Source organism: Myotis yumanensis, unplaced genomic scaffold, assembly GCF_028538775.1.
Source record: "Myotis yumanensis isolate MYYU_CA2020_CCGP unplaced genomic scaffold, mMyoYum1.0.hap1 SCAF_8, whole genome shotgun sequence".
Taxonomy (NCBI): domain Eukaryota; kingdom Metazoa; phylum Chordata; class Mammalia; order Chiroptera; family Vespertilionidae; genus Myotis; species Myotis yumanensis.
The window spans coordinates 52,999,374-53,015,324 of NW_027223759.1; the positions used below are offsets into that span (position 1 = coordinate 52,999,374).

The 15,951-nt window shown below is 45.3% G+C and overlaps 1 protein-coding gene across 1 annotated transcript in view; it reads left to right on the forward strand.

The window, feature by feature from the left end:
- The first annotated feature begins 3,141 nt into the window (after window positions 1-3,141).
- DPP4 (dipeptidyl peptidase 4) overlaps window positions 3,142-15,951 on the forward strand; it is an 87,100-nt gene continuing 74,290 nt past the window's right edge. The window contains exons 1-2 of the mRNA XM_070422863.1: window positions 3,142-3,337; window positions 3,870-3,954. Coding sequence (XP_070278964.1) covers window positions 3,332-3,337; window positions 3,870-3,954 — 91 coding nt within the window. The 5' untranslated portion in view covers window positions 3,142-3,331. The remainder of the gene's footprint in view (window positions 3,338-3,869; window positions 3,955-15,951) is intronic.

Sequence of the window (15,951 nt, forward strand, 5' to 3'; positions counted from 1 at the left end):
TATTCATCTTCACCTTTCTCAACCATCCCCCACCCCCTAGGCTCCTCTCTTTCTACAAGGTTTTGGTAGAGACTGAAAGCATGGTCATGGAACACCAAGCACATCGGTTTGCTAGGGCTACCATAACAAAGCATCGCCAACTGGGTGGCTTAAACAACAGAAATGTGTTGTCTCACTGTTCTGGAGCCTGAAAGTCCAGAATCAAGGGATTGACAAGGTTGCAACGTTCCTTCTGAGGCCTGTGAGGGAAGGATGTGTTCCAAGCTTCTCTCCTTCATTCGTTGAAGACTGCCTTCTCCTTGTGTTTCTTCACACCATCTTCTCTCTATGTGTGTCTGTGTGTGCAAGTTTCCCCTCTTAATAAGGACACTGGTCATTTTGGATTAGAGCCCACCCTGATGACTTCCTTTCAGCCTGATTACTTCTGTGAAGACCCAATCTCCAAAGAAGGTCACTTTCTAAAATACTGGTGATTAGGAGTCCAACGTATCTCTTTTGAGGGAATACAGTTGAACCCATAACAACAAGTAACCGTACAACCTCAACTACCCGTAATAAACTGATCGTTACCTGATCCACCAAATGATAGTTGGGCATGTTCAGCAGCATCCCATTATTAAGTGGAAATGGCATCTGTAAGCTATAGGAGATAAACCCAAGTGTCCCAGAGGCACAAGAAGTTCATATGAGCAGAGAATTCGGACTCCATGGTACCCGCTTCCACTGTTTCAGTGTCTCTCCCTCCACACATTCCTGTACTTTCATGGGGAGTACCATATAACCAAGCAACAGAGGAGGGAAAAGAGTGGGCCTTATGCAAAGTAAGCTGGTACCAGTCATTGAGTCATCACAGCCCCATCTCAGGGATACCCTGAAATACCGTAGAAAGAGAAATCTTCCTAATAGACAGAACTTTGAGTAGTACATCTGTTTTTCCATTTTGTATGGACAGAGAGATGGCCTAATATAAAATTACACTGACTCATAAGTGGTGGCTAATGTGTTGGCCAGCTGTTTCCTAGAGACTTTTAAAAAACAAGATTGAAAGACTGGTGACAAAGGTCTGAGTGAGGGAGATATGTGGAAGAATTTTTTGAAGTGGGCATCAAGTGTGAAGACGTGTGTCTCATGCCATGGCCTCCATAGAACAAGATGGTATGTTCCTTGGATGGTACCCAACCTTTCCCCAGCCTCCCCAGAGGTTGCTGGATGTACAGTGCCATGGTGTGGGCCTGGAGATTAAGCATAGGCTCAATGCATGCATGGCCCACCCCAAAGCTGTAGCTTCCTTCCTCCATTGCTGAGTGTACAAACTGGTGAGAGCAGAGGCTGACACTGAGCTCCCAATATGGCACTATTCCCTCTCGTCTTTGTTAGACGTTCTGTTTTCACTGTTCCAGCTCACAGGCTCCAGTAACAATATTGCTATTGACACACTTTTACCAGAAGCTGGAAGAGGGAGGCGGGGATGGATTTGAAAGATTCTGGTAAAGGCAGAATTGGTGAGGAACTGGTGATGAAGTGAGTGAAGCAAGAAGAGGAAACCTGAGATGACTAAAGTTTTCAGTTTCTACTGGTGGTGAAGTGAGGATAGGAGAGTAGAAGAGAAACCCTGAGATGACTACAGTTTTCAGTTTCTGTGGTGAATGGAGACACTTTTAATGAAGGTAGAGATGATCAGAGAAGGGTGGGCCGGGGGTATTGGGGAAGACAGAGTTCAGTCTGAGCCTCTGGAGGTGGGTGTGGATGAGTGCATGTATGTATCATAAGCAACTAGTGGTCAAGAGGGGAAACAAGCCCTTGACTGCAGAAGCTAAGTCTGGAATGGAGATAAAGATTGGAAATTTGAATTTATTCATAATCTTTTTTTATTGATTAAAAAAATTACATATTCATCTTTATCGCCCCATTACCCCTCCCACACACACTCATGCCCCCCCCCCTTTCCCCCCGTGTCTGTGTGTTTTAATGCTCCATAGGACTTTGCATTTTTAACTATGGAGAGAGGCTTTGTTTTTCAACAGCCGTGAACAAACTGAAGAGGCCTTTTAGAAGGTGAAGAGTAGCACATCCTCAAGAGAATGAGCAAAGAGGGCCCACAATGCAAATATGTACCTGTGTGTTTTATACTGAAAGTGCCAAGTGCACAGACCTCATCTGTCTTGTTCCACTTCTCTACTTTGGCTTCTAAATAAGAGAGTCTGCTACATCGCAGCAGTGCACATATTAGTGAAATGGATGGAATAAATGGGAGGACGTGGAGATGGATGGATGGATGGATGGATGGATGGATGGATAGATGGATGAATGAATGGATGGAAGAACGAACCTACAGGGTATAATGGGGAGCTGGGAAAAGACAGCCACACCTGACCGTTTTTCTCTTCTTCAAATCTTCTTTGCAAGACTGAAAGAAGTGTGCGGCCAGTGGTTAAGAACATGGCCCCTAATTCAGACTCCACGACTTCCTAGCTGCGTGAAGGGGCCAAGTGACTCAACCTCTCTGAGCCTAGACTTCCTTCCTGTAAAATAAACACAGCAAATGCTTAGAGCAACGCCTGGGAGGGAAGTAGGTTCCACACCAGAGTCAGTGTTATTATTTTTGGCATCTTGATGAAAAGGTAAGCCTGCAAAACAAGCCAGAAATTCCCTGTTGAGGGTGAATCCAGATACTTAGCCTCTAAGTTTCATTCATATGTGAACGCTCACCTTCTCCCTCACTTTGCCATCCAGAAGCTTTAAACACCCCCCTCCTCCCCAACACACCTTTCACTGGCTAGAGAGAGGCCTGGGTTTTAGTCACAGCTGCTCACAGTGAGCTGTGTGAGTGTGCAGAGCCCATGCCCTCTCTGGGCTCTGCCTGTCCACGCGAGCTTGCAGGAGCTCAGCTCCAAGGCTTCTTATAAAACAGACCCTGGTCCCGGCTTTGGCCGCCTGGGACGCCGCGTGGGATCCCGGGCGCCAGCATATCCCCGATAGGGTTCTCACACCCGCTCCCCGAGTCCCCGGGCCCCGCACGGGGCGCACCCTGGCTGCCGCCCGGCGCCCCGCACAACGCAGGAGAGGTGCCTCTCTGGCGCCCCCCGGCCGGGATGCCAATGTCCGGAGGCGACGCTCCTTGTCCCGCTGCTGGTCCCGCAGCTTGCCCCGCAGCCCTTTATGCCTAGGGGGCCGGGCCCTCGCTAATGTTTAACTCGGAGCGAAACTTGCGAGCGCCGAGTGACTCTGCGGCCGGCGGGGAGCGGGGAGCTGGACGCGCGTCCCGGGGCGAGTCTGACTTCTGCTGCCTCCCTGCTCTGGACGGACGCTCAGTTCCGAGGAGCCGCGGACGATGAAGGTGAGTGAGTAGCGCGCCTCCCGCTCCCCCAGCCCCAGGGTCGAGGTGTAGGTGCCTCTCCACCAAACTCTCCCCAAATGATCCCCCCAATTCCCCGGAGCGGAACCAGGGGGCTCGTTCGGCAGCAGCGCCAGGGCGGCCCTCTGACAGGTGAAGGGACTTTCTAGATCTCTGCCCTCACTCTGGGACCTGCGGGGTTGGACTAGGACCGGGGCGCTGAGCCTCGGACGACCCGGAGAGCCACCCCTAAAACGCACGCCAGAACTCTCACTGCGCTTCTGAAGTGCAGGCTTAGCAGAAGCAAAGGGTAATGTGCTCAGAGGTCACAAGTTCAAGGGAGAGCGCTCTTACAACCTCCCACCGGCTCACTCCCAACCCTCCCAGCCCACCGGCCCCCTCCCAATGCGCGCCCCCCGGCAACCCCCCCCCCCCCCCCCGCCGTGGCCAGGGGTGCAAGCCCAGATCCCGACCCCCTCACCCCGATGGGGGCTGAAGGGCTTGATCTAACTGGACTGATCTAACCGGCTTGCAGACGCAATGGAAGGTGCTGCTGGGACTGCTGGGGGCTGCGGCGCTCGTCACCATCATCACCGTGCCCGCGGTTCTGCTGAGCAAAGGTAGTAAGTTTGTCCTCTCTGAACGAGATAGGACAGTTGGAGACCAGGATCTGCTTCTGTTTCACTACAGGAAGGGGGACGGGGGATGTTGTCGGGGGCTGGGACCCATGTGACAGACAGGTTGTAGCTGAGGTGTCCCAGGCGTTGCTGCTGCTTCTGGGGTAGCAGTTAGATGGACTTCCACAGGGTCTCCCGTGTTGACACTGCAAGAGCCTCGCAGTCGTTCTGTGTATAAGCAACACATACCTCCTGAAATTAGGGGAGCGGGGGCGGGTTAGGATTTTTTTGTATTAAATTTAAATTAATTTTTTAAATGTTCATGGTTGTGGCCTTCAAAGGAAAGGAGGCAGTGTTTAAAGATATCAAATGTCACAGGGGTGTGGGCCCCAAAATGCAGTTTGGAGAAGACAGAGCACAGCGCCCCAGGGAGTTTCCCTTCAGGAATGATGGAAACCCCTCAGAGGTGGGATATGCGGGACCATAACTGTTTGACCACTTACAGAAGTTATAGACGTAAGTATTTCAGAGTTAAATTATGAAGCTGCTGGACTACATGATGATATTCAGAGCGGGGTAGAAGCAGTGATGCTTGTTGGAGTCTTTCATTTAATGCCACCTTCGTTTCCTTCAGCTTGGCCAACTGCTCCAGGTCAGCCCTAGCTCTTAATATAAAACATTCATATAACGGAACACGCACTGTCGACGTGAGCACACGAGAAGAACTAGTTTGGGTCTCCTCGGCCCAACTTTCCTTTTAAGTATTTATTTTCATTTCAGTGTTATATGTGGGGAGCTGCTATAGGGTTAAACCTCGGACTGACCTGTTGGCAAAGTCACAAACAAGTCCCCCTGTAGAGGGCAGACCTCTTAGCATAATTAGGCTTGACCTTATGACCTCCCTAGATCTTACCTGGGAAGCTAATGGGCTGAGGGAAGTGCAACAAGAACAAAAATAAGTGAAACTCACAAGAACAGTGTAACTTTGGTAACCACTACCTTGTTTACCTCTGACTATAAAAATAAAGGCTCAGCTGGACTCAGGATCTTTCTCTGTGGCCTCAGCCAGGCACAGGAAGATCCACATCCACGGAGACTAAAGAGAGCTAGAGAGTTCTGAACGCTGTCTCCGTGTAAAACATTCTTCGACAACTCGGTCCACACCTTTGGGAACCTCTGGACCGCTGGGGCAGGACCCCGGCAGTTACACGTGCTGGGCGGCTAGCTGAAGCATCTACTCTGGATGGTGTAGTCAGCCAGGAAGTGTGTAGATAGTGCTTATATACTGAGGGTGTGTTATCCAAATTTCTGTTCAGAATTGGTTTATAGAGCTATCAAAAACCTTGTTTGCCCAGCAGTTTCAGTTCCAGGGCAAAGGTGCCAAAGGTTAAATAACTGAATGTGTTGACCTATTGATAATGACTTCACTGACTCAAAGGAATGCTTACTACCATTTTAGACTGTTACATGTCAGGCATCAGTCGCACATTTGACTATGTTGTGAACTGTTGAATTTTAACTCTTTTTATAAAATGATACTTTGTATATTTAAACAACCACTCACACAAAGCCAAAGAATGGGTCATTCATACAAGCAAATATTCACCTCTTACATTATGTGTGAGGCACTGTACTAGTTGCTGCAAAGACAAAGGTTAAATTTTATAAATATAAAGATCTCTGACCTCAAGAAGTTCGTAGTAATTTAGTGGGAAACAGATATGCAAACAAATCAAAGTAACCAAAACATCACTGAGCCACCACATGGCTCAGGAAGGATAGGTAAAACTAATTATCAGAACTTGCCTTAGGGGACGGAACACTCTACTTTGATAAGCCACTTGGGTTGGGCAGTGAAATGGCCTAGGGCAGTGGTCGGCAAACTCATTAGTCAACAGAGCCAAATATCAACAGTACAACAATTGAAAGTTCTTTTGAGAGCCAAATTTTTTAAACTTAAGCTATATAGGTAGGTACATTGTTATTAACTTAATTAGGGTATTCCTAAGCTGGCCTTTGCTAAAAACGTCCTCAATCTGAGGGGTCGACCTCAGTGAATGTACCCCCACTTCTAACGCCACTTCTTCAAAATAGACTCGCCCAGGCCGAAAACCGACTTCTGCGCATGGGCCATGAAGTTTCAATCGCACTATACGTGCGCACCCGCACGTGGTATTTTGTGGAAGAGCCACACTCAAGGGGCCAAAGAGCCGCATGTGGCTCTCGAGCTGCAGTTTGCCGACCACTGGCCGAGGGGCTTAGGTCACAAAACTGTCTTCCAAGGGGTTTGGTGGGTAAACTAGGAGTGTTTTGTTTTGTTGAGTGACTCCTGAAGCCCGTGAAGGGGCTGTTTTATCATTTCCCTCCCTTAAAGAGTACTTAGTTTTTCTCTGCAAATGAAATTTGAACAAATATCTCAAGAACATCCTCTCCGATAGGGTCTTCCCCAGAGATTCACATCTTCACCTATGAATGTGACTCAAGAAAACAAGTTAGTGAGGCTTGAGCAAACTTCCCTGGGGTTAGAAGGATCCTTCTGGGAACGTATGAGGAAAACTCTCCCAAGAAGCTTCCTATGCAGGGAGGCTTGAATGGTTAACACCAGGCTCTGGAGGTCAGGTTTTTCTAGAAAGAATGTGAATGCCTTTCGTGTCAACACAGAGACACCAGATCACATGTTCTAATCTAGGATTATAAAAGGACTCTGAGCAAGAGAGGAAGGTGGGCAGCAGGAAAAGGATATGATTTTAACCTGTAGGGGATGAAGAACTGCTGGAGAATTCTGGGCATGCCTGAACCCTTGGGCTTGACAGTAGGAAGGTGAGTTTAAGTGGAGCAAGGCTGGAGGGAAATCAAGGGACGTATCCCCCGAGACTGGTGGTGCAGACCAGAATGTAGAGCCTATACTGTAAAGAGCTACTCAGAAATGTGGATGATTAGGCTTTGATCTTTGGGAACACAGGAAGTAAGGGGAGCTTGGCTAAGGACAACTCTTGGGAAACTGAGTGGAGATGTGGTTTCATTCCGTGCTTTATTTATACCACCAGTGAAGTTGTCTCCTCATATATATTTTTTTAAGAATATGTTTTTTCATTGATTTTAGAGAGAGATGAAGGGATAGAGAGAAATATCAATAAAAGTGAAACATTGATCAGCTGCCTCCTGCATGCCCTACTGGGGATTGAGCCTGCAACCCAGGCAGGTGCACTGACTGGGAATTGAACCACTGAACTCTTGGTGTTTGGGATGATGCTCAACCAACTGAGCCACACCGGCCAGGGCTCCTCATATTTCTTAAATGGCATTTACAGTTTACATATTTGAGGAGAAAAGGGAACTCACCATGTTTCAATTCCTGCCTTGACACAGAATTTTTGCTACATCAGCCATACCTTTCCTGGGCTGTGCCACTGTTAGAGATTGCATTATTACAAAGAATTCAGAGTTATTACCCAAAAAATGCCCTTCATATCATCAATCTAGGTTTAAAATCAAACACATACCTGGAAGGAAGAGAGGAGGTGAGGCAGGAAAGTGGAAATATAAATGGGAAGGAAAGGAAAAAAGAGAGAGAAGGAAGGAATGAAGGAATAATTTGATAGAAAAACAAAACAAAGTGCTAGATTATGTGGAAAGCAAAGAAATAAACAGCCAAAAGTAAGGAGGAAAAAATGAGCAAACAATTTCATTCCCTGAGAGACTGGTTTAAGAGGAGGTTAAGTGTTTCCATATGAAAGGATGACTTCAGCAGAACCAGACACACCCAGAAAGGGGGTGGAAAATGAGGGGGGGGGGGGGGAGCCTACTTAATACTAATGTTATATGTTTTTCAGAATAAAAACTCCTTGATGTCAGAATTATGCATTCACTAAGCAAAATTAAAAGTTCACCTCCTTCTTTATGTACAAAAAAAGGATTATATTTTGTTTTAAATTTCTAAAATATCCTCCTAAAAGGGATATTACATATTTAAACATTCTTTTCCCAGAGACTCAGCAGTAAAACATATATTGTACTCATAATGAATCATAGAAGTCCTCATGGCTTAGTGGCAATAGAACCTTCTCATTCAGTACTTTGATCTGTTTATTTCCCTCTTTAAATTATATGATAGGCTGAGTTTTTAAAATGTTTGTCACATGGTTTTATTCATTTTATTATTTGTCAAATAATTTTATTATTGAGTTTTATTATGGAGTAGAAACATAGATGTTCTTTTTTCCTTCACACTGCTTTAGCAGTAAATTTCCTCAATACCTTTCTGCAGTGCATAGGAAATTTGACTGCTCACCCATCCATCAGTAACAAAAGAAAACCCAAATGTGAAGGAGACAGGAATAATCAAAGAAAGGAAGATAACATCTATGAAGTTTGCCTGAGGAAGTTCAGGATCTCGTCCAGGCTTACCAGCACAGAAATAAGCCTGAATGAAAGCTTTGTATATTTCAGGGACAATTTCTAAACAGTGAGCTCTGTGAAAGCTCGCATTGACTCCAGCTAGCTCAGTTAACTATTGTCAGCCATTGTTGAGTGTTCATAAGGTCAATGGGTTGGTCTTTTTCAGGCCGGCTCATTTGGCATTTGGTTCCCTAGCCATGGCATGTGCCTTTGATTTTTCTCCCTTAGACATCTTGCTGCTCATCCCAAAAGGGATTAGAGAGAAAAAGGGAAGACTCTTTGCCCCATTGATGGTTTTAGAGAAGGCCGTATAAAAGGACTGACTAGAGCTGGATCTATATACTTGAAATTTTATGACTTCACAAAGTGCTAAGGCCTACAGGGACTGTGACTGTAAATGCATGTGGGATCACCTTGCTTGTGGAAAAGAAGGTATGCAAAGATGTAATAACAGCCAACATTGTGTGCCAGGTATGGGGCTGAGGGCTTTTAATATACTTCTCATTTGATCCTTACAATAACCCTTTGAAAAAGATACTATTATCATCCCCATTTTTACAGATGGTTTTCAGAAACTGAGAAGTTGCTTTCATGATTTATTACTGCACAATGAATTACCCCAGAACTTAAAACAACAAACATTTGTTACGTCATAGTTGTGTCAGGAATTTGGCAGCAACTTAGCTGGGTGGCTCTGGTCAAGGTCTGTCATGAGGTTGCAGTCAAAGTATTATCTGAAAGCTTGACTGGGGCTACAGGATCCACTTTCAAGCTCTCTCACATTGCTGTAAATAGCTACAGGCCTCAGTTCCCCACCATGTGGGCCTCTCCATAGGGTACCAGGACAGCTGGCTTCCCTTAGAACAGTGGTTCTCAACCTTCCTAATGGCGCTACCCTTTAATACAGCTCCTCATGTTGTGGTGACCCCCCAAACATAAGATTATTTTCGTTGCTACTACATAACTGTAATTTTTCTACTGTTATGAATCATAACGTAAATATCTGATATGCAGGATGTATTTTCATTGTTACAAACTGAACATAATTAAAGCATAGTGATTAATCACAAAAACAATATGTAATTATATATGTGTTTTCCGATGGTCTTAGGCGACCCCTGTGAAAAGGTGGTTCGACCCCCAAAGGGGTCGCGACCCACAGGTTGAGAATCACTGCCTTAGAATGAAGGATCCATGTAGTAGGCTGCAGTGCCTTTTATGACCTCACCTCAGAAGTGTGACCGATGCTATACAACCATCATGTCTGTTGTATTCTGTTGGTCACACAGAGCAACGCTGCTGCAGTGTGAGAGGGCATTACACAAAGGCATGGGTGCCAGTGGAGGAGATTACTGGGGCCATCTTGGAGGCTGGCTACCAGAAAAGTTAAGGAACTTGCTCTAAGTTGCACCAAGTTAGAATTAGGCAATGTGACTCTAGAGCTGGCGCTCTTGAACCCAAATCGTTCTGTTAGTGATCAAGTATAAAATTAATGAGTCCATATTTGCATAAACATTACAAATTCCCACTCATACACCTATATTATAATTTCATGACTGCTAATCAATCCCTGGATGCTAAGTGTTCTGAGGAAAAGCACCTGCTGTTGCTGCCTCCTTTCCTATATAAGCTGTAGATAGGCAACACCTTCCAGCCCAGGACTGATACCCCACACTTTTGACTGGTCTTGTTTAGTGTTTTTAGTAGTAGTAGTAGTAGGTCCAGATGTACTTCTTGCACTGAATTACACTTGCTTTGTTTCCAATGGATGTTGTATTATTTCATTTGATCTTTATGAAACAACCACATCAGAAAGAGGTATTAATAGCCTGACTTTATACACTGAAGAAACTGAAGCATAGAAGCTGGGGCTTTGTAAGTACTAGACCTTGGGAATCCAAGTCTTTGGACTTCTAGCCTTCCTTCAGGCTGCTGGTTCCCATAAGTAACTGTGTGAAAAAAATGCTTTGATGAGAGTTTTTTTAAGTTAATGATAAATCATTGCTTTATGGCTTGATGCTTAGACTTTCATTGTTGTAAATCAGTAGCTTGTAAATATTTTTACCTTTAGTCTTCATAGCTCCAACGTGACTTCCAATAGAGGTGTGTCTCTCAACCTGAGAGTAAACTGAAACCACAAAACTGGAACTTCAGAGTTAGCTGTTTTATTTTTGCCAAGTACTGTATTTGAAGTTTTATATTGCACTTCAAAATTATAACTTCTTAGGAAGGTTTTTTCTAATTTAATGATAAACCATTTGCTTTAGTTAAGAGTACACATTAACGTGCACATTTTTTCATTATTTGGTTCACTGGGGAAGTAAACCGAAGTCACACAATTCAGCTTAAGTCACACAAGTCAGCATCTAAGGCCCAAAAAGCAGAGGTAATTTAAAGCAGAGCCAAAGCCAGCAGGGACTTTAATAATGACACCCGGGGGCCACGCTGATTCAGGACGTATGAGGGAGAAAGAGGAGGTCTATGGGGTGAGTATCAGGTGGACACTATCACCCATCCCTTCTCTGACTTCACACTGGGTCCCACAAAACTGTCTTGATGGCTCCTGTCACCTTAATACCATCTTTGTAGGGCTGAAATCTCCTCTTCTTGTTTTCCCAGTTGTTTTAAAGCCCCACCTGCTCAAGCTCAGGTCCATGAGTTTAACCGACAGCTTCATTTCCCTGTGGCTTTATTATTTAATTCCATTTAAAACCTCTTCAAAGCTAAGGCCTATAGTGGCCAGATGCCATATTTGTTAACTCCTCAACAGGTATTAAATGCTCCCTGCATGGCAGGTGTTATTGAAGGTGCAGGGATCTGGTCCTAAACAGTAGAGATGAGAAGCCTGCTACCATGGACCTTTATAATTTACTAGAAGCCTGGTGCACAAAAATTTGTGCACTGGCAGGTGCGGAGGGCGGTCTCTCAGCCCAACCTGTGCCCTCTCACAGTCTGAGACCCCTCGGGAGATAACCACCTGCTGGCTTAGGCCCTCTCCCTTGGTGGCAGATGGCATGTCCGATCCCGCAGTGCCAGCCCCGCCCACCCCGAGCTGCACACTGCAGGCCCGGATCCCACGCTGGGGCTGGCAGCGGCTCGGGATCGAGCTGCAGCCCGCGCAGGGTGGCGCAGGGGGATCTGCCTGCAGTATGCAAATTTAACGGCCATCTTTGTTGGGTTAATTTGCATACTCTTCTGATTGGCTGATGAGCGTAGCAAAGGTACGGTCAATTAGCATCTTTGTCTTTTATTAGTGTAGATGGGGCACATGGGTAGTAGGCAAGCACATGAGTAATATCAGACAGTAATATCTGCTAGGACAAAAATAATGTGATAGAGAGGACAGAGGGACACAGAGAGGCATTTCTTTTGACTCTAAGCATGAGTGTGGCAGGCTCTTATTTCCATTTCTATAATATGTCTCTGACCCTGTGTAGATAATGGGGGCAGGGGGTGAAGGTTGGTTTGTCCAGGTGAGAGATGGCAGATTGGAGGGGGTGATAGCATTGGAGATGTTAAAAAAAAAAAAAGAGCAAGATGTATTTTGATGGTAAGTCATAATGTATGGGAAATGAAGAGTGAGGAAGCCCTACCAGGGGTCCTCAAACTACGGCCCGCAGGCCACATGCGGCCCGCTGAAAACATTTATCTGGCCCGCCGGGTGTTTTTGCCACTGCTGCCTGTTGCTTAGCAGCCGACTAGTTTTTTTTTAAACTATAGTCCGGCCCTCCAATGGTCTGAGGGACAGTGAACTGGCCCCCTGTTTAAAAAGTTTGAGGACCCCTGCTAGCCGGTTTGGCTTCAGTGGATAGAGCGACGGTCTGCAGACCAAAGGGTCCCAGGTTCAATTCTGGTCAAGGGCATGGTCAAGTGCATGTACCTTGGTTGCAGGCTCCTCTCTGGCCCAGGCCCTGGTCCCAAGCGAGTGCAGGAGGCAACCAATTGATGTGTTTCTCTCACATTGATATTTCTCTCTGTCTTTCCCTCTCTCTTCCACTCTCTCTAAAAATAAATGGGAAAATACCCTCAGATGAGGATTAAAAATAAGTAAATAAATAAATAAGTCAATCTTTATTACCCTTAAAAAAAAGAAAAAGAGTGAGGAAGAGTAGAGACAGGGATGTCTCCCTGAATGCTTGCTGGACCATCAAAGTGCAGAATTTTCTCATGTCCGCATGACTGTATCCTTTTGACAAGAGCTAATTTACTAGGTACCTCTGACCTAACTCCCTCTTTCTAAAGAATCTGCTTCCCCTTCCCACTGCTGAGCTCAGGAGGGCCTTCTGCATCGTGCACCCAGCACACACATGTCAATAGAAAGTAATTCTCCAAGTCAGCACATATTTATTGAGCATTTTCTATAGGCCAGGCACTTTGGTCGTCACCAAAGATATAAAAGGGATAGGTAAGACCATTGTCCTCAAATAATTCACAATTTTAAAGGAAACATAAGCATCAACTATGATAAAAAGTGCTAAATGTCTCTCCATTAAATGATCTAAGTGCAATGGAAACATTAAAAAGCAAATGATAAATGCTGCCCAGGCAAGTCTGCACAGAAAACAGCCAAACTCAAAGAGTTAATAATTTATAGGCCTAAACACACGTCTTCCAATCCTGGAGCCATGGGAGTGGGTCCCAGGTGTGCAGTTCACCAAATGTGTAGTGCTCAGCAATTCACAGCCCCCTGGTTCTGTATGAGGAGTGTGTCAGAATGTGTTTAGCTACAAGTAACGGAAAAGCTGACCAAGGGTTGTTTGAACTTTGGCCTATAGAGGCCAGATGCCATATTTATTAATTCCTCAACATGTATTAAATGTTCCTTCTTCTTATTGTGTTATTATTAGCATGCTATATAATTGGAAGTGCAGAAGTAAGACAGTTAGCACAGTGATCCAACAACATCCTCAAGAACCCAGGTTCGTTCTGTCTTTCAGCTTTGCCATTCTCAGACTGTTGTTGGCTTTTGTTCTCAAGCTTGTCCTCTAGGGGCAAGTGTGGCTGCTGCAACAACACATCATTTGCTCACATAGCTGCTTCACAAGCAGAAGGGATGCTGTCTTATCAGGGAGACAATCTGTTTTATCAGGGAGAAAAGACATTTCAGAAGTCCTTCAGCCCAAGGCAACTTTCCTTCATGTCTTCTTGGCCATATTTGTGTCACTTGTCCACTTCGAAATGGATCATTGGCAAAGGGAATGAATTACCAACCTTGGACTAGATTAATCAAGACTCATCTTTCTGGGACAAGGAGGAAACTCCTTCCTTAGCACTTGGAAAAGGAAGGTGGAAGAGGAAAGTTAACTACCTAAGTTGAATTAGGAATTCTAAAAGATTGGGGGTGGTCTGTGAAGGCATATGATATACTTTATAACCACCCTTTGATCATTACATTAAAAATTTTAGTTTGCTAACAAAAGGAAATAGTAGCTCAGTTGGTTAAAGCACCATTCCGGTTACACCAAGGTTGCAGGTTTGATCCCTGGTCCAAGCACATGCAAGAATAAACCAATGAATGCATAAATGAGTAGAACAACAAATCTCTCATTCATATATATATATATACTAGAGGCCCGGTGCACAACAATTTGTGCACTCGGGGAAGGGGGGGTCCCTCAGGCCGGCCTGTGCCCTCTCGCAATCTGGGATCCCACAGGGGAAGTCCGGCTTGTTTCGTTCTGCCTCCCTCAGCCTGGGCCCAGGTTGTTCGTTCCCACCTCCCTCAGCCGCCCGGCTGGCTTGTTTTGCTCCCACCTCGGCCGCCCAGCTTGTTTTCGGCCGCCTGGCTTGCTAGGCTCCCAGCGGATATATGCAAATTAACCGCCATCTTGGCTGACAGTTAATTTGCATATACTCACTAATTAGCCAATGAAAAGGGTAGCGGTCGTACGCTAATTACCATGTTTCTCTTTTATTAGTGTAGATATATATATATATATATATATATATATATATATATATATGTCAAGGCAGCTCCTATCTCCAAAGAATCTGAGCATATAACCCTCTCCTTCCCCTCTTCTCACTTTCTTTCTTAACCACATGAGTTTATTGCAAAACAGAGTGTTTTGATGCTGCCTTTTTTTATCCCGAGGGTATTTTGGGGCCAGCACTTGCTTTCTCTTGGCATTCAAAGTGATAAAGAATAGGGAAGATTTGATTTTACATCATTTAAGATATAAATCTGAGACAATAGAGTGGGTCAGAAACATCTGAGGGAAATTACTCTCAAATTTCTCATAAAAAGCTCATATAAATGGTAATATTTTATCATTATGTCATTATTATGTCATATTTTATCATGTCAATTCATAATAGAAAATGTGGCACAGTCAACATAAAATAAAATGGACAAAGTTTAAAAATACATGGCAAAAACTAGATCTCCAAAAGTCAACCCAGGAAAGTAGGACTTAAAATAATTCATGGCCATAATACAAAATAAAATAAGTAAATAAAGGCAAACAGAATAACTTCACAATATCTAGAAGCTACCTCCTGTTTAATGTGACATGGAGAAAAATAACCTAATTGATGACAAATCTTTGTTGTAAAATTTCCAAGGAGGAAGGAATTAATCTGCATGAAAATGGCTTGACTGCATTGAAAATAAAATCCATAACCCACCATCAAGTGGCCCCTTGGTACTGTCTGGCAATGCCCCATATTCCCCACTTGCTCACTAGCCCTCTCTCCTGATGGACTCTCTCCTGTGTCTCCTCTTCCTAAGCCTCCAGCCCTCTGGCCCCACTATGCTCTTTCTTACCTGATGACCTTGCTTTCTATCTTCATGAGAAAATGAAAGCCATCAGAAGAGAGCTTTCTCAATTCCCTCCAGCCTGTATGTACCTATGCACTCACCTGCACTGCCTCTCCCTGGTCAATGGATGAACTCTCCCAGCACCTGCCCAAGGCCAGTCCTCCTTTGTGCACAGACCCAACCCCCTTTTGCTTACTCAAAGACATGGCTCCAGCTATTTGCCCTGCCTGCTGCATCTCCATTTCCCCCCTCTCTCTCTATAAACATGCTGTAACCTCTCACATCCTGGAAGAGAGAGAGGGAGGGAGGGGAGGAGGGAGGGAGGGAGGGAGGGAGGACGGGAGGACGGGAGGAAGGAAGGAAGGAAGGAAAGAAGGAAGGAAGGAAGGTCCGTCCGTCCTCTTTGGTCCTCACATCCCTACCAATCTCCCAGTCCCTTTCCCTGCTCTCCTTACCACAAACGCCTCAAAGAGTTTTCTACTATCACTGTCTGCAGTTTCTCTCTTGGCTCCCTCCTAAACCCACTGGCGTAAGGCTTATGGTCACCCAGCCACTAAAACAGCTCTGTTCTCATCAAGGTCCCTAACCTCTATGTTACTAAGTCCAGAGCTCAGCTTTTCCTCTGAGTCTCTCATGCCCTGTCAGTTGATCATCCCCCTTCTCAGCACCCTCTGGGGTTCCCCTCTCTCCTAGCTACCGTCCACCTCTCTACATGTTCCCTTTCATTCTCCTTGGGAGTTCCTCCTTGTGTCTGACTTCTAACCTTGAACCACTCTCCAGGGCTCCATCCTGGAACTCCTTCCTTCTTTCCACTAGGTGATCTCATTCATCCCATGGCCTTA